Genomic DNA, 20,136 nt, shown 5'->3' with positions numbered 1-20,136 from the left:
ATACTTTGTACACATCTGAAAATAATCTAAAGGTCCCTCATTGGATATCAAACATGCACTGTCCACTTTATTATCTCCACTGACCAGGTGCACTAGGTAGATCCACAATTACACAAACCATTATAGTCCATCTGCCTCTTCATGCCGTGTTTGCCCCATTTCACCCTGTTTGTCAGTAACCAGGACCCCCACAGGACCACCACAGCATGGGAATTATTTGATTAGTACATCATTCTTAGAGTGTCCACTCATTGTCCGCTGTCCACACACCTACCGTGTTGGTCCACCTTGTAGATGTGGACACTGTTGGTAGGATATTCCTGGTTTGGTGGACTATGCTCTGTCCAGAAGTTACAGTGAGGGGTTTAAAAACCTGTGCATTACTGCTGTGTCTGATCCACTCATATCAGCACAACACAGTGTCAGCTACTGCCAAATCTCTCTTGGTCCATTAAGTAAATTAAAGAGTCATCTAGACGACGGTCAAGTTGCAATGTACAAATGAGTAAGGAAAATAACACTGACTGGACTGTGATACTCAGACGTGGGACAAATCATCAGGCAGGGATTAGTTAATACCAAGCCATGGGTTAATACTGTGATAGAATGTAAGCTAACAATTTCCTCCCTTATTCTTTTGGCGGTACGTCGCCCATCGCCTTAATGAACGAACCGCCCATGTCCGACACACACTAACACACCACCTATCTGTTCTGTAGTGGTCATCTGTTCACAGTGTAGTGAAAAGAGGCTAAAAAAGAAACAGATGCACTACAATCTCTAACTGTAGAACAACAAAGTGCATCTATATGGTCAATGGAGCTGATAAAGTGGACAATGAACCTTAATATTTGGTAGTTCTTGCATTGCTCTAACCCTCCAGGACCAATTAGCCGAGCAGCAGAGAGAAGGCTTGGATGTGAGGGAAATTGGCATAGAGTATCAATGCTGTAATGTTCTGGCCGGGACCAAGAGGTTACACACTGTTTAGCTTCAGTGTTAATGGTGTGAAAAGTGCTGATCATAGCAGTGGTCATTTGTAAGTGATGAGGGAGGGGACTGTGGTGTGTGGCTAATGCCTTTGATCCGGACTCACTGATGCTCTCTTATCCATACATCAGTGAGACGATGACACCTTATCTGCATTCACACTGCTCCCATTGTGCGCTCAGATAAGGGCCTGCAGATAACGCCAGGGTGAATGATCTCCCCGCCATCCCATAATAACGGCTGATGTTCCCGTGCGGCTGCTGGCGGTAACGGGGGCGAGACAAGCTCTATCTCCTCTCCCCAGAGATACAGCAGCAAGCAGCGGCGATGGGGCGGAAAATGATCATGCCACGTTTACAATGAAATACAGTGTGAACCAAACGCGGGCCAAAGGACGAGAGCAGGCTTTGGAAGATGTTGCTTTAAAATTCCGCAGCAGGTCACACGACTAATCTCAGGGGAAAAAGAGGAGGGTCTAAAGCTCAAAGGAACTATTTCATCTACTTCATCTTGATAAGGATCACCATGGGACCAGACTAGTTCAAAATCAATATCACAATTTTTTTTAACCACAATTACAGTGTCGTCTTAATTATGCGTCCAAACCACAGACGCTGTGTTTTTCTTTGGTACTTGCTGCTCGAGTCACTTGGTCGGCCTCTGTTTAGGTTGCTTCCATGTTGCAGATACGGGCAGAGTCATGTGACTACAACTTGGTAGCGTGGTTTTAAAGAGACAGTACATCAATACCAATATAATCGATATAGACAAGATTATGTCAATTAGAAGTTCTGAATGTTGATTTCAGTAAATTTTTCGATTAATTGCCCAGCCCTAAACCAGAGTTTACTTGGAATAACCAGGCACAAGGCAGGAGCACACCCTGGACAAACTCTCCCTGTCACTCACAGACACCTGTGGACAATTTCACACACTCTCCCGCTCACTCAGAACTGTGGAAAATGTCACACCCTCAAACGGTCACTCTCACGTTCAGGCCTGTTCGCAATTTCACACGCTAAACATCCAACGCAGGTTATTTCCCAGAAAAAGGAACTGCTCTCCGGGAGAGAGACAGAAGGAGTCACTTGGCAGATTCAGCGAGGGATGTTTTCTTTTAGTGCTGGACGCCAGAGAAAAGCAGAGAGAAGATCTGACCATTTAAGGTCTCAGAAAAGAAGCAAACGAGTCCAGCCCTTGGTCATCACATGACGTAGGCCTTACCCAGACAGTAAGAGGAAATTCAGCCTGTGTTTCCAGTGCTGTAACACAATACACTTGCCTTCATTACCATATGGACTGAGAGAGAGAGAGAGAGGAGAAAGAAAAAATGAGGGAGCAGTGTGGAGTTGTTCATTCCAGCCACAGTCTGGCAGATGGCTGTGTGTTAGCCTCGGTTGGTGGACGGTGGAAATGCTAATGCTGCCTCCTGTGCTGCCCGTCACCGTCAGAGAGAAAGTTGATGGAGAGAGTTAATGTGGAATGGCAGCCGGGGGAAAGCGCCTTGTGTGCAGCAGTGTGAAAGAAGAGCAACAGGGACAGAGTCTTCACACAGTCTCTAAAGACGCAGAGGGCAAGAGCTAGAGTCTCACTGTGGGCTGACACTGCCATCCTGCTCTCTCTCTCTGTCTCTCTGTCTCTCTCTCTGTCTCTCTCTCTCTCTCTCTCTCTCTGATTAATGTCTTTTGCTGTCGCTAGCCTTCTGTCTTCAGCACCAAGAAGCCACCCCCATCCAATCAAAATGATCTTCTACTATACCCTGTCCATTCGATACAATCATCCAGTGATTCCCTTGTCCAGTCAAAATGATCATCCACAAACCCCCATCCAACCAAAAGATTATCCACTCTTTCCCCTATCCAATCAGAACGATTATCCCTTAATCCCACCATCCAATCAAAAATGATCATCCATAGAAATCCTGACCAATCAAAATGACAGGCAAAGGATTCCCGCACCAAACCAAAACGATCAAAACTGATCAGTCAATAAATCGATAAACCCCCCTCCCGTCCAATCAAAATGATCAGCCATTAATCCTGTCCAATAAAAGCAATCTAACAAATCAACCAATCAAAACCAGCATCCACTAATTCCCCCATCTATTCAAAACCAGCATCCACTAATCCCAGTCCAATCAGAATTTACATCCGCTCATGGTCCATCCAACACTGACTTATCGTCCATCCAATTAAAAAGTCACCCACTGATCCCCCCATCCAATCAAAATGGACATCGACTAATCCCGTGTCCAATCAAAAACAGGCCATCGCACCACATCTGATCACAGATTCTAATCTCCCCTGATTACACTCGTTTATATACACTAACACCACCTCTCTCTGTGAGAGAGAGACACAGAGAGAGAGAGAGAGAGGGAGAGACGGAGAGAGAGAGAGAGAGAGAGAGAGAGAGGGAGATTGCTTTATTGCTGCATTAATAATTAAATCTCCTCGTGGCTCATCTCCAGACAGTCATTTTAACCCCACTCATAAAACCAATAAAAGGTCTCGCAGCAATATGGCAGCCGGCCTAGCGGCTGAGAGAAGATAATACACCCAGCCCACAGCGAGCAGAGAGAGAGACAAAGGGAGGAGACAGACAGACAGTAGAGAAACAGAGACAGACAAAGGGAGGAGACAGGGAGACAGACAGACAGACAGAAGAGACACAGAGACAGACAGAGACAGAGAGAAGAGACAAAGATAATCATTTTGAAAGAAAGCTAACCCAATGTATCCATTTCCATATACTTTTAACCTTCTGTACGGAAATGAACATTTCTGTGAGGATTGGATGGCATTCAGCCACATAAACATTGCGGAGGTGAATGCGATTGTAATGTTGGGTGATCATTTCTGCATCAAACACCACTTATGTTCATCTGAGAGCTCAAATACGAGGTTAAACAGAGAAACACAGACACACAAGAACAGAGAAATAAGAGGACTGAGAAAAAACAGAGAACACAAGGACGGAGAAGAAAGAGAAATGAGCAAAAACAGTTAAAAACTGCTCCTCACTCCTGGGCCCTCGCGCTGAAATGAGTTGTGGTCAATGCTCATTTAAAGGAGCAGGCGTTCTGAAAAGAGCTGTTTATACAGGGGAAGAACGCTGCTGTGGTGTTTGATCCTTGTGATATTTTGACCAGAGCAGGGCATAGACGTTTCATTTAGGACCCCAGAGTTTAATACACACATGAAAGAGAGGTGTCAAAGGAAAGAAAGCTGAGCTGCCAATGTAAGATTCTGCTTCAGATAAAGCATGTGGCATATCTTTTGTTCTGAGATATGAATGTGAATGTTTATGGATAAAATGAACTTCAATTTCAATTTGCATGAATCTAATATCATTGTATAAAATATTCATATGTTGAGTTCTAATAAGACAAATTAAGATGAAAAAAACATGAGTTCATATTTGTGTAACCAGGTCGAAAAATGATTTCTGGGACCAACAAATAATATAAAAATCACATTTTGTGCATTTCACATTATATTTTGAGCATATCATAATTCAAATCATAAAACGCATATTTTTGCTAACTGGAAGGGCTCTTTAACTACGGAGGACCAAAAATGGCATGAATGAATGAATTAATTAAAGGATAAATGCACCAATGAAGACTTTAATATCTCAGTAAAAATAAATTTTCTAAATAAATAAATAAATCATTAAGTTAAAGTATAATTGAAAGTATAGAAAGATACGTTCTAAAAAAATGATATACAGGTTCCATATATTTAAGTACGTCCATTTTCATGACAAACAAATATCAATACATTTTTTCATGTATATATTAAAGAAATTTATTGTTTTTTGGGTATGTATATTTGTATGTGCAGCAGGTAGTGTCGCAGTCACACAGCTCCAGGGGCCTGGAGGTTGTGGGTTCGATTCCCGCTCCAGGTGACTGTCTGTGAGGAGTGTGGTGTGTTCTCCCTGTGTCTGCGTGGGTTTCCTCCAGGTGACTGTCTGTGAGGAGTGTGGTGTGTTCTCCCTGTGTCTGCGTGGGTTTCCTCCGGGTGCTCCGGTTTCCTCCCACTGTCCAAAAACACACGTTGCAGGTGGATTGGCGACTCAAAAAAAGTGTCCGTAGGTGTGAGTGTGTGAGTGAATGTGTGTATGTGTCTGTGTTGCCCTGTGAAGTACTGGCGCCCCCTCCAGGGTGTATTCCCGCCTTGCGCCTAATGATTCCAGGTAGGCTCTGGACCCACTGCGACCCTGAATTGGATAAGGGTTACAGACAATGAATGAATATTTGTATGTATGTATTCATTCATTATCTGTAAGTGTAACCTGGAATCATTGGGCGCACACCCTGGAGGGGGCGCCAGTCCTTCATAGGGCAACACACACACTCACACATTCACTCACACGCTCACACCTACGGACACTTTTGAGACGCCAATCCACCTACCAACGTGTGTTTTTGGGCCGTGGGAGGAAACCGGAGCACCTGGAGGAAACCCACGCAGACACAGGGAGAACACACCATACTCCTCACAGACAGTCACCCGGAGGAAACCCACGTGGACACAGAGAGAACACACCACACTCCTCACAGACAGTCACCCGGAGGAAACCCATGCAGACACAGGGAGAACACACCACACTCCTCACAGACAGTCACCCGGAGGAAACCCACACAGACACAGGGAGAACACACCACACTCCTCACAGACAGTCACCCGGAGGAAACCCACGTGGACACAGGGAGAACACACCACACTCCTCACAGACAGTCACCCGGAGGAAACCCACGCAGACACAGGGAGAACACACCACACTCCTCACAGACAGTCACCCGGAGGAAACCCACGCAGACACAGGGAGAACACACCACACTCCTCACAGACAGTCACCCGGAGGAAACCCACACAGACACAGGGAGAACACACCACACTCCTCACAGACAGTCACCCGGAGGAAACCCACGTGGACACAGGGAGAACACACCACACTCCTCACAGACAGTCACCCGGAGGAAACCCACGCAGACACAGGGAGAACACACCACACTCCTCACAGACAGTCACCCGGAGGAAACCCACGCAGACACAGGGAGAACACACCACACTCCTCACAGACAGTCACTCGAAGCGGGAATCGAACCCACAACCTCCAGGTCGTGGACATGGACCATAAGACATGGGCATGTAAAATCAGTCAAAAAAATTTCCTACAAATACAGTGGCGCGTAAGAGGTTAAACCTTCCTCATGACAAGATCAAATAATTCCTTGTCTATATATTCACATATAATTAAATCAAAAAGTAACTTGAACTGCGTGAAAACTTCAATCCATAGTCATTCCTATGTTGGGCTCCAGAGCCCCAGAGTGTCTGCGTGGACCTGCGCAAGTCTTCACGTGCCAAGCTGCAGTTCATGAACTCTGGGCTGCGTCCAAGGAGATGCCAAACTGAGGGTGAGCGTGAGACACCCAGACGTGGAAAGGAAGCAAAAGAGAGCGAGAGAAGAGACGCCTGGCGCCAGGCTCAATGCCTAGCTGGGGTAACGAGACTGTCACAACACATCTCGGCCACCTAGCGGGACGCCTGGCCTCTCCCCAGCAGAGGTGCTCTACCACCCGCTCTCAATGACTCACTTTGTCTGCATTCAGCATATGCACTCATCTGGTGGGCGTATATCCACTTCACAGTCTCTCCTCCGCGTCCACAGGCTGGAGCCAAGAGCCGATCGACTGGTGGCTGCAGTTATTCGCGCTCCTACACCAGCGAGGCTGGAAACAACACTCATGCAACATTCATGCGCTTCATGTTTCCAGTTCCTCACCAAAGGCCCCTAGCTGTTTCTTGTGGCTCCAAATTAAACTCGTATTGTATGTGTTGCACCTTCATGCAATATGTATATGGTCATCTCATGAATTATGGATCTGCCCGGCTTTGTGGAAAATCAAAAGCAAGCACAAGCACGGGATTATTACCCTTCACATTCCAGCGGCACCTCCTCCGACAGGCCTGCAATTAGACGGCGGGTAATCAAAACACACACTTGACAAGCACATCCTACTCCTTTCTGCAGCGTCTTGCAACAGACAGTGCGCGTGCAATCAAATGCCAGTTCACCAGGGAGCAGAGGCTCCAGCAGGCTCTGGGAGGCTAATCGCTCATAATGAAAAAGGCGCGGTTAATGACTAACCTCAGGAATCTGCCTCAGTCCCTCCGCAGCAGAGCGAGCTTAGACAGCAGGACAGCATCTGTGCTAAAGCTAACCACTTCAGTTTAAACTATAAACCTAGGCCCGAAGGTGGGCCACCGATTAGCCCCTAAAAATACGACTACCACTAACTGTATTGCTACATACGGTCTCTTATCTTTACATCTACAAGGTGGACCAACAAGGTTTGTGCGTTTATTACAGTGGACATGGAGAGAGGACAGCGTTCAGAAACTCCAGCAGAAACTGCTGTGTCTGATCCACCAGAGCAACACACACTACCACCTGAGTGACACTGGTCCGCCAGCCTATTGTCTATCTGCTCTATTGTCATGTGGGGATCCTAAGCATTGAGGAACAGGGTGAAAGGGGGCTGAATTTTGTCTTGTTGCTGCCCAAAGAAACCAAAGCCATGCATCTCCTATGTAACATCGGGCCAATACAAGTGGCCCAAAATGTCTGAAGGCGTGACCATATATCCTCTTTATCCTGGACATGGCCTCTTTTTGATGTGAAAAATGTGTCTATTTCTAAATTGTGTAAAATGTCCTGGACTTCACGTCAGGGTTTGCTTCTACAGTCAACACACAGTCTGTGTACAGATTTATACAACTTTAAACATGTCTTTATAAGCTCCGCCTTCTCTTCGCAGTTATTGGTCTACATGTACCTGAATATACATCAACCACAGTTCAAACTGCTTCCCACCTCAGCCTATCGACCACAGCCTAAATTACAATGAAAATGAACACAAATCAGTTTTAATTTAAATTACTTTATATATTTTTTTACTATTCATTCATTCATTCATTCATTATCTGTAACCCTTATCCAGTTCAGGGTCGCGGTGGGTCCAGAGCCTACCTGGAATCATTGGGCGCAAGGCGGGAATACACCCTGGAGGGGGCGCCAGTCCTTCACAGGGCAACACACACATTCACACCTACGGACACTTTTGAGTTGTCAATCCGCCTACCAACATGCGTTTTTGGACTGTGGGAGGAAACCCACGCGGACACCGGGAAAACACACCACACTCCTCACAGTCACCCGGAGGAAACCCACGCAGACACAGGGAGAACACACCACACTCCTTATAGACACTCTCTTGGAGGAAACCCACGCAGACACAGGGAGAACACACCAACTCCTCACAGACAGTCACCCAGAGCGGGAATCGAACCTACAACCTCCACATCCCTGGAGCTGTGTGACTGCAACACTACCTGCTGCACCACCGCGCCGCCCCTATTTTAACTATGTATTAGTTATTATTTTTACATTTACTTTTTAACATTATTTAATTTTATTTCATTTATTTATTAATTTTAAGATATAAGTTTAAATGAAAGATGATTTAGTTTAGAATACTGGCTATTAAGATGAGTAAATACTTATGTATTAATATTCATTATATAATTGTATTCATATAAATGCATTATTTAAAGATATTCATCTCACTCCTATCCACCACTCCTCTCTCTTTCTCACACACACACACACACACACACTACCATGGTCCTAAACTTGCCTCCACCCAGCCAAAACATCATAAACAAGATGGATGCCCGTGTGTCTACAGTGTCATATTTTTTAAAAACCAAAATGCAGTCACCCGTAAATAAAATCACTGTATCAATTCCTACTCAGCTTTACGAACAACTTGACCTTCTCCTTTGAAGTGACCACTTTTTAAAAATATTTATAGCCTCAAGAGCGTTATATTTTCCCTGCAATAATGTCTCTATGCTAATGCTAATTACCATTAAACACGGTCATTTGTCATATCCTGGTCTTCAGTGACACTCTCCAGCAGGTTGCTGTGTAAGTCCCTGCTCCACTGAATATATATGAAGACTAAAACTAGTCCTAGGCCTGGTCCTCAGAGCACCTGTACCTTCTAAAACAGGCTAATCAGTTACTGAGCTAATCTGCTTATTACAGGGCTGTGAGATTTCAATATCAAAACTGCGGTGCAATTTTCTAATCACAAGAGCTGCAGTTATAATTACAGTCTATGTATATGATCAACAACATGGTCTTAAGTTCTAAGTGGGTAACAGAGTCTAATAACAGTGGGCTTGGGAAGTGTCTGTTCAGTCGTGCTAAATTAAGAGACTTAATGCTTAGGCAAGATGGAAATAAAGCCCGCAGCACTGAGCTGTCCAGTAGTGGAACGGTGTTCTCTGGAGTGATGGAGCTCCATTTACAAAACAGGCCTGGACATTAATTAATATAAAAACACCACATTTTCATGACAGGATATTGTCCCCACATTGTTAAGATAAGCCAATCCTACATTAAAATAAGTGGCTTCAGCATCAAGGCACTAGAAGGTAAAGGAGAAGACCTGGGAACAGTAATGAACAATAAGTCTGAAAAGTTTCGCCTGATTAAGTTACTTTTTAATCAAAGAAACTGGATAGAAATTAAATGTTTACAAGGATACTGTAAACAAGAAGACGACAACACAGACAAGTTTACAAAATGCTCACTGATGTCCAAAAGCATGGCCTCAGCCTGAATTTGTCAATATTTTACTATAACACCATTCCCAGGACTCATACACTGTGTACTAAATCCAGCTCTCACTTTGTGAATTCATTCAATCATTCTTAAATTATCTGTAAGCGCTTATCCAGTTCAGGGTCGCGGTTGGTCCAGAGCCTACCTGGAATCATTGGGCGCATGGCAGGAATACACCCTGGAGGGGGCGCCAGTCCACAGATCAACACACACATTCACTCACACCTACGGACACTTTTGAATCGCCAATCCACGTATCGCCATGTGTTTTTGGACCGTGGGAGGAAACTGGAGGAAACCCATGCAGACACAGGGAGAACACACCACACTCCTCACAGACAGTCACCCAGAGGAAACCCACGCAGACACAGGGAGAACACACCACACTCCTCACAGACACCGGAGTAGCAATTACAGCAGTTGTATTCTCCCTATTTCAGGTCCGAGAAACATCATAATTATTTTGAAGCTGTAATTTTAAGATAAATATAGGAACCTAGTGTTCCTTTAAGTCTAACACTAAACCTAACCCTAAGCCTAAGTCTCCAAAAAGTTAGAAACGTCTCCTTCGTGTAACGTTCTCACACAACAATTTACAGCACTGTTTGTGTTTTTCTTCTTTGGGTAAGTATAATACACTTTGAATGTATAGAACAGCGCCACCTGTGGACAGGAGCTTGTGAATTTCCATGTAGCCATGTCATGATTATCTAGATCTTAAATCCTTTCCTTGAAGGTAGAACTTTGTATGAAGACTCTGAGGACACAGGGAGTGTGAGATTTAAAACAGTGGGTACTGGAGTTTAAGTGCTAATGTATGTGTTATGAGATTTATAATGAAATCAGCCCTGTAGTTCCTGTGAAACAGTGCAGATCCTCAGACACCCAGCGTGTTTCCGCTGATGGAACACACTTGACGTGGAGGAAAATTGTGTAAATTGGATTTTTTTTTGCTGAACTGTGCCTTTAACAACAGATTTACCAAGTGCCCCTGAAGAGCGAGAGCAAACAGAACAGAGGGAGCATTATCGACCAGTCCGGATACTACACTTAACACTGAGGCAGAGGTTATCAATGCGGTCCTCAGGGACCTCCAGCCCCGGCCTGTCCAAAGACGTGCTCCAATCCTCCTGCAATCACACCTGATTCAGATAATGGAGGGCTGCAGCGGGTTGATTGCCTGGCTCGGATTCTAGAGGAATGTGCTCTGAGCAGAAATGAGGACTGGCTGTAGGGGTCCCTGAGGACTAGAGAACCTTCCGAGCGGAGTGAGCCCTCTCCCACGGGAAGTGTAACAAGTCAACCTTTAGTGGTCCTCTTGACCTTCAACTAAACAAGCAAACAACACTGAGGCAGTACGTAACTCTCGAGTCGTTGCGAGCTGTACAGAGCGTTTGTATCGATTAAAGCCACAGTGGTGGTGTTCCGAAGGACCGTGTGCAGTTTAGGAGCGAGCCGTCCCTCAGGTACGCCTCGGCCCATTAGGCGGGAGGCTCTAAATGGCCCTGCCGAAAGACTGGAGATAATGAATGGGCTTCTCGCAGCGCTCTCTTGCAGGATGTTCTGTCTATGAATTTAGATGGAGGCAGCGAAGCAGGTTTATAAGCAGTGGAAATTGGCAAATAATGACTTGGGTGACAAGCTCCCTCCATCACGCTTGGCATTAATAACGTATGCCAGCGGGTCAATGTACACTCGGGTTTTGCACCGTCCAGTGAGCTCCCTGGCCAAATATATCAGCAAAGTACAATCCAGGTTTAACCACGCCCCCTGGACATTACTACACTGAACCATCACCTGCCCTGTATCTTCACTCAGTGTCCATTTTATCAGCTCCAGACTGTAGTTCATCTGTTTTTCTACATACTTTCTTACCTCCAAACAAACCCTACTCTTCAATGGTCAAGACCCCACAGAGCAGCTATGGTTTGGTCGATGGATCAGTGAGATTTTAAACTCCCCTCAGTGTCACAGCTGGACTGAGAATAGTCCACCGACCAGTCCTCCAGACTTCCAACCAACAGCACCCTGTGTCCACTGATGAAGGACTAGAGCATGACCAACACAAACTGTGCAGCAACAGATGAGAGCTACTGTCTCTTGACTGTGTAGATGTAAAGTGGACCTAGGACCTAGACGTAGGAGTGTCTAACCGAGAGGACGGAAACTCGAGCAGCACTGCTGTGTCTGATCCACACACCACCACCACGTCAGTGTCACTGCAGCCCACTCCTCTGTGGTGGTCCTGTGGGGTCCTGACCATGGAAGAGCATTGTGAAATGGGGATATGAAAGTATGCCACACCCATCCGCAAACAAGGACCCCCAAGTCCAGGAAAGGTGAGCGATTGATGGATGTTCTTCTTCATGTTAGGAATACAGATAGTGGCCTGGATGTGTCCGAGCTTCAGAACTAAACCAGGGCTAAACCAGGGCAACTGAAGTGATGCACCTGCTTTTTTTAACCCAATTTGTCCTGCAGGGCTTTTCTCACAGTGCCCACTGTACAAGCCTCTGGAGACAGTGTAATGAATAATTTCCACGATAAAAAAAGTACACAGACCGAATCGCGGAACTGAGGAATGAAAACACAGTTCAGATCAAATATGTTATTTACAAACAATGCTTAGTTTAGAGTGATGTGGCTGTGCGGTCAGTGCATTGAGCTGTTAGCCCTTTTAGCATGATAACCGAGTCTGGAGGGCTGGCTTCCCCACTTCTGTTTTGTCCTCTGGTTTGAGACAAGTCCATGACCAGCTTTTAATGATTACCGGTCGTCTTTTAAACACAAATAGTTCACAGGGATACTGCAAATGTACAGCAGCAATTTCAATAAAAACAAAAGTGCATTCCCAGTAAACAATTAGCCGTTGATTCAACGTTGAAATGACTGCCGTCTAATCAACGTTCTCTTAAGGTTGAAAATGAAAGTTGAAAAGACGTCCAAACACAGACATTGAAAAGACGACTGTTAGACGTATTTTGGACGTCCATTGACGTTATTAATTGGTCCCGAAATAAATTACTTGTATAAAACGCGTTTTGGACGTCCACTGACGTTATCGATTGGTCACCACTTAACTAACTTAATAAGATGGATTTTGGACGTCCATTGACGTTTAAAATGTGTCCTTGACGGACAGGCTACTTTCAGACCTATTTTGAACGTCCAGGGACGTTCCTTGTTTACTGGGTTTTCTTTAAGGAAACAAACTGCTACACACCATCTTCCACTTGGTCAGGTCTAGGTTTAGGTGAAGAGTTGTAGCAGTGAAATGAAGTCTAGAGAGCGTGAGCCTGAATGAAATGACCAGGGTCTCAACAACTGATTGCTTTCTTCCCCAAGTGTGTGGCACATTCTCAGACGATGCAGAGGTTTATCGGGCTCAGGTTGTGAAAGAGGGTTCTGAGAGTGAGAGGAATCACTGTCATGAACTGGCAACCCCAGAGTCCTCACCAGAGGGTCTTGAGTTACAAGACAACAGGACCATCGCCTTGATGCCTGCTGTGATTATTTTGTGTCAGAGAGCAGGACCAGACCGACTGGGGGAGATTTACTGAGGGAGGTAGTGGATGAGGAAGAAGAGGAGGAGGAGAAGGTAAAGAATCCCATACCTTCTTTAGTTTTTCCTCTCCTTTGTATCTGGAGTGGGCAATGCGCTGTCTATCTCTCTCTCTCTCTCTCTCGCTCTCTCTCTCTCTCTCTCTCTCACACACACACACAAACACAGCATGACGCAAGACCAGGAAAGTTGCTTCCCAAAAACAGCCCCGCGGGGCAAACGGGGTTAACAGGGGGGCAAATGGAAATAGCGCGCCGAGGTAGAGACCACCGCTCCGGGGACAACCCTCAGACCGAGAGGAGGGAAGACCGCGCGCCTGACCCGTGCTCATCTCACGCATATTTGTGCTCGTTCGTGTTGGGACACGCACGCGCTCATGACAAAGAGACCAGAAACTCCGCGAGCAGCCGTAGGTGTCCGTTACAGGATGCGCAGCTGCGTTTAAACGCAGGAGGAAGAGCAGACTATCGAAGTTGCAGAGGCATGTCCACCCGAAAACCAGGCAACCTTCACATTCCTAACACCTGAAGTACATATTAATAGTGGGGATATGTATACACCCAGTAAACAAGGAGCGTCCCTGGACGTTCACAATAGGTCTAAAAGTAGTCTGTCCGTCAAGGACATATTTTAAACGTCAATGGACGTCCAAAATCCATCTTAATAAGTTAGTTAAGTGGTGACCAATCGATAACGTCAGTGGACATCCAAAACGCGTTTTATACAAGTAATTTATGTCGGGGCCAATTAATAACGTCAGTGGACGTCCAAAATACGTCTAATAGTCGTCTTTTCAATGTCTGTGTTTGGACGTCTTTTCAACTTTCATTTTCAACCTTAAGAGAACGTTGATTAGACGGCAGTCATTACGTTATTTCAACGTTGAATCAACGGCTAATTGTTTACTGGGTATTGCCTATATAATATAATAAAAATAGATACCCGACTGTACCCCCCCCCCCCCCCCCCCCACACCGCATGTGTGTCCTTCTTCATGAGTTACAGATGTGGTCTAGTGCTGACTGTCCAAAAGTTTGTAGACACTCCTGATAAGGGCTGAATAATGCACCTCCTACAATTATCACTTAATTAATACCAACCCCAAACCATTACAAATTATATACAAACAATAAACACGTCATAGGTTACTGTAGTAACAACATAAACAAAGCCTTACGAGGTGCACCCCCCCCCCCCCACTGCACTGACCGTGGGACCCTCTGGAGCAGCAGAACCAGCTTAAGGTCACCACGCTCCATGCGTTTGGGCTGTGGAGCAGTGGAACTGCGTTCCCTGGAGTGATGGATCCAGCATCAGAGCCCGCGCGCACCAATTAGAAGCTGTTCTACTTCGCAGCAAATTGGAGGAGGAGGGGTTGGGGGGGGGGTACTACCACAGACCACCTATTAATTAATGAGTGTCCACAAACTTTAGGACAGGTTCTCAAAGAAAGTAAACAAGCGCAGGATGCCCTCACCGTCCATCAAAATCCGCTCGCGCGCCGGTCCAGCAGGTCCACAGCACGAGCAACTTCAGCAGCATGTCCACGTGCGTCTCGAATCAACACGGGAGTAAAATCCAAGAGGGCAGCACTGTGTATCAGAGGTCACCGCGAGTCTTCAGACGCAGCTTCAGCTTCAGCTGGTCACTTGAGAGTCCAGCCCCTGCACGCACGCGCTGGTGTCCGTCAGGTCCTCGCGCTCCAGAGCCGGACACAGCACTACGCTCTCTCCTCTACAAATCCCCGCGCGCTCTGCTGCTGCTGCTGACGGCGATATGCACTTTCCCCACTCGCGAGTCCCGAAAGTCCCGCCCCCTGGTTCATGATTGGCTGGCCGTTCTGCGCTGGGATTGGACAGGTTATTATTTTTTTAAAAGATCTGTGTAAACTTGGGCTGTGTACTGACCGAGAGGGTGGACAGAGCAGACTGTCTGCACCACTTCTATCCTCTCAGCTCCACGGACTATAGAGGAGCACTGTGTAGTTCTACAGTTACAGACTGGAGTCCGTCTGTCCTGTTCTTCAATGGTCAGGACCCCCAGAGGACCACCACAGAGCAGGTGTGGTTTGGGAGGTGGATCATTGTCAGTGCTGCAGCGACAGTGTGGTGGTGTGTTGTGGATCAGACACAGCAGTGATACTGGAGTTTGTGAACACACTGTGCATCTTGGTGGTCCACCTTGTAGATGTAAAGTCAGAGACAGTTGCTTCACGGTTTGTGTTGGTCGTCCTCTAGTCCTTCATCTATCATCTCCGCAGCCCCGCCCTCTCTCCACACACACACATTTGTTTCTTTTACTTTATTTTTGGACACTAAATACACACACACAAAAAAAAAGAGGTCTGCTTCAAGCAGCTCTCATCTCTGAACTGGGCCTCGACTGTGAACAATCAACAATGAACCCTCCAGGAGTAAACACTGCCACCAGACGCCAAGCTGATCACAGGACAAACACACACACTTCTACAATGCAGCCACATTTATGACTCATTCATGAAGGCTTTTTAAGTCATTTTAATCATTTGTAAAATGTCATTAATCATTTATGAAGGCTTTATAAACGTAACACGTAAATATTGAAAAAATACGACTCGTTACTGATTTATGAAGGTTTTCTGAGTCGTTAATATTTAAATAAATAAGACTTTATTACTCATTTATGAAGAATGTATGAATGTTAAACTTAATAATAAACACGACGTACTCTCTGATGAAAAATCCATAAGCATCTAGTGTAGAAATATATGACTTATTATTTAGAAAGGTTTTATAAGCATCACATTTGTTGATATTTAAAAATTACATGATTCATGTTTTTAAGCATCATACTTTTGCTCATTTATGAAGGTCTTTATACGTTTCAGAATTGTAAACATGCAAATAAATATGATTTATTACTCATTTATAAAAGCTTTATAAGCATCTGCTTTGTGTTCATTATGACTTATTATTCATATGAAGGCTGTATGAGTATCACACACATTTATGAAGTCGTTATAAGCAGCATTTTTAAAAAAATAGACTAATAACGTATTACTCATTCATTTCATTTAATACTTTAAACTGTAAATACTCATTTATAAAGACATTATAAGTATCAGACATATTTGAAAATATAACTTATTACTTATTTATGAAGGCATTATAGCATCGCACTTTTAAAAAATAGAAAATTACTTTTGAAAGCTTTATAAATATTGCCCTTGTTATTTCTTCCCCAATATGATTTATTACTCATTTATAAAAGCTTTATAAGCATCTGCTTTGTGTTCATTATGACTTATTAATTATATGAAGGCTGTATGAGTATCACAAACATTTATGAAGTCATTGTAAGCAGCACTTTTTAAAACATAGAAAGACAACTATTACTCACTTATGAAGGCTTTATAAATACTTATTTATAAAGGCATTATAAGCATCAGACATATTTGAAAATATGACTCATTACTTATTTATGAAGGCATTACAGCATCACACTTTTAAAAAATAGAAAATGTCTTTTGAAAGCTTTATAAATATTGCCCTTGTTATTTCTTCCCCAATATGATTTATTACTCATTTATAAAAGCTTTATACGCATCTGCTGTGTTCATTATGACTTATTAACCATATGGAGGCTGTATGAGCATCAGACATATATATAAAGTCGTTATAAGCAGCACTTTTTAAAACATAGAAAAACAACTTATTACTCACTCATGAAGGCTTTATAAACACTCATTTATAAAGACATTATAAGCATCAGACATTTGAAAATATGACTCATTACTTATTTATGAAGGCATTATGGCATCTCACTTTAAAAAAAATAGAAAATGACTTTTGAAAGCTTTATAAATATCTCCCTTGTTATTTTTTCCCCCAATATGATTATTACACATTTATAAAGGCTTTATAAGCATCACACTTAAATTATTTTGAAACACGAGTTATTAAAAGCCTTTATGAAGGCTTTGTAAACATCACCGTTTCTAATATTTAAAAACGTAAGACTTAGTCAAAGGGTAAGTGTTCGGAAAGCTGCAGCTGCACAATGAAGTGGAATCAATTCAAAAGTGCGCATCTCAGCGCTGGGTTTTAGGAAATCATCGGCCTCGTGTGCGTAAGAAGCTTTTTCCAGATTCAGTTATAAACATAAAACCCACTTGGTATTCAATGGAATTCCCTCAAAGCAGGATCCAAGGTTTCAGGTGTTTTTGACAAGCTGAGACGAGGCATGTCAGAGTGCCAGGAGCATTTTAATTTCTCTCTTTCTTTCTCCCTCCCTCCCTCCCTCCCTCACACACACACACACACACACACACACAGAGCTAAGTATAGAGCTCCTACACATTCTTCAGCTCATCGTCATATCTCCACCCAAACGAGTACACAAAGGTCCTCGAAGCCAGAAATCTGCATGAACTAATAACGTCCAGCGGGCGAGAGGAACACACAGAGGTCAGGGTTTAAATGCTCAGCTTGTACAATACACACAACCCCTCCAGGACTCAGCGGGGGAAGAGATCGCAGCTGCTTTTCTTAAGGAGCTATATCCAACCGTATGCTTCTCTATTGAAGCTCATGTAAACTTCAGAGCTGCAGAGGTCAGGGAGACGTACGTCCAGCTCAGCTGACAGCAGTGTGGGTCGCGCCGGTCAAACTTCCTAAGCTGAATTTACTACAATCAACATTTCACATCATTCTGAAACGGCGTAGGCTCCGTGGTGGCAGTGGACAGTAAACAAAATGGCTGTATTTGTGTTGCTGAGATCCATGATGTTCCTGCCAAAGGTGGGAATCAAACCCCAGCAATACGGAGGATAGTAGTGTTACCCACTGCATTCCAGCAGCCACAGTCGTCCATCTCATCCATCCTCCCGACTGACCTCGCATTTCTGTACCATGCTGTAAATCTTCTGACACGGAGGCTGCTAGCATCAACCCACAGTACTGCTGGACAAAGCCCCGCCCCCTCAGGTCTAGCAGCCAAAAGACCCTGAACGACTTTATTCACGAGATTTTGATTCAACTTTGTGATACTGACACCAGTACTGAGCTACAGAATTCATACCTGTTCATAAGACGATAAGCGGTGGTTTTAAAGTAACAATGGGTAGTATTTTTACTTTAAAATTACAGCTTCAAAATCACTGTGATTACTCACTGACCTGTAATAAGGAAAACAAAGCCTCTGTCATTCCTCCTTCAGGGTCAGCACTGCAGAAACTGCACTATGTCACTTTTGGAGGAGGGTAGGTATCATAACAAACACAGCCCCCTGGACTCCAGGGAATTCCCGACACTTAAAAGATGGGAACCTGTAGCAAGCTGAACATTTAACATAGATGAATACGGCTTAGGCTTTAGGTGAAGAACACCTCGCAGTGGAACCTGAACGCACAATCCCAAGGTTTGGGGGCAGCCATGGCCTCACGGTTAGGGAAGCAGGCTTGGGACTGGAAGGTCACTGATTTGAGCCACTTGCCTGGCAGGAAAACTGGGGGTGGAGGGGGTAAAGGAACAGTACTGTCTCCTCCCTCAACCTCCATGGATGGCGTGCTCTTGAGAAAAGCTCATTCCCCCTGATGAACATAACCATAAACCGACCTGAAAGCAATAATAAAAATAATATAGTGAAGGTTCCTACCACAGGAACCTGACGCACTAAGGCTGACGTCATTGGTCAGGGAGATGTATTAGAGTCTGCAGTCTTCACGCTTTCTGATTGGCTTTTGTCACAGATGACACAGAGTCAGATTGCCGGTTGCTTCCTTCGCAAAAATACTCCCCACTTTTTTTTTCCGGTGGAGAAATTGCTCACTGCCTGCAAACGTTCCAAATGAAATTGCCTCTTCTGTATGAAAGGTGCGGAGTAAAAGTGCGGATCCTCCGACGCACAGCAGCCAATGCACTTCCAGTAATGGCTTTCGGCACAACTTTCAATCACGAATGAGTTCTTTTCATTTGCCCGCTTTCCTGCGAAAAAATAATATTCAGCCTCCTTTCGTTTAGGCACGGCACAGATATGAAATGCTGCAAACAGAGTTGGATCATGGAAAAACAGCATTCAAAACAAGGCTATCAGCAGCGTCTCTGCTACCGCTGTCAAACCGGAGAAATGTCAAAACACCTCCAGAGATTCCCGCGTTACTGACGGCTCCCGAACACAACACGAGGAGGACACTCCACGGAAAAGATCAAGTTCATAAAAGAAAGACAAACATGGCAAGAAAGCACAGCTGAGTAGAGCTAAAGTCCATGAGGAGAAATCAATCAACACTGTATCAATCAACACCTGCACGATGGATGTGTTAATTATAGCTGGACATGGAATATTCATACATCTCATTAACCAAAGTACAGGGAACTGATCACATCATGCGCTGTGAGCTGTTATCCATGTGAACCATGGGCGGTTGGTTCATTAGGGCGATGGGTCGACACACCGCCAAAATTGAAAGGGAAAAATTACTGCAGTACTGAAGTACAAACCCACGGCTCTGTATTAACCAAGCTCTGTAAGACAGTTTGTCTCACCTCTACGTACCACAGTCCAACCAGTGTTAGGTTATGTTCAATACAGTCCTGCTTCTTTTTTGGGCAGTTTCAAGATGGTGGAAAATTGCCTCAGACTCCTCTTAAACTCTCGAGCTGCAGAGCCTTCAGTTCATTCTCAATGGACGGCTCACCCAGTATACTTTCGTCCCATACAAGGTGAGGCTTGTTCTAAATGGCCCCTACTTTATTCCCTACATTGCTCACTATGTAGTGAAGTATGCAGCGAATAGGGCACTGATTAATTTTGGGTACAACCCTGTACGGATACCCAGAGCCACCTGAGCTACGTAGAAAGAGCAGCTAGCGATCTGGTCAGTACGACTTCCGTAAACT

The 20,136-nt window shown here is 44.6% G+C and overlaps 1 protein-coding gene across 6 annotated transcripts in view; it reads right to left on the bottom strand.

Moving 5' to 3' along the window:
• Positions 1 to 15,001, bottom strand: part of npnta (nephronectin a) — an 84,718-nt gene extending 69,717 nt beyond the window's left edge. For all 6 annotated transcript variants that reach the window (XM_066678968.1, XM_066678969.1, XM_066678972.1 and 3 more), the window contains exon 1: positions 14,736 to 15,001. In XM_066678968.1, the coding sequence (XP_066535065.1) occupies positions 14,736 to 14,800 (65 nt within the window). In that variant the 5' untranslated portion in view covers positions 14,801 to 15,001. The remainder of the gene's footprint in view (positions 1 to 14,735) is intronic.
• Positions 15,002 to 20,136: the final 5,135 nt, after the last annotated feature.

This window comes from Hoplias malabaricus, chromosome 8 (assembly GCF_029633855.1).
Source record: "Hoplias malabaricus isolate fHopMal1 chromosome 8, fHopMal1.hap1, whole genome shotgun sequence".
In the NCBI taxonomy this organism is placed as follows: Eukaryota; Metazoa; Chordata; class Actinopteri; order Characiformes; family Erythrinidae; genus Hoplias; species Hoplias malabaricus.
This window is presented reverse-complemented; position numbering and strand designations above follow the sequence as displayed.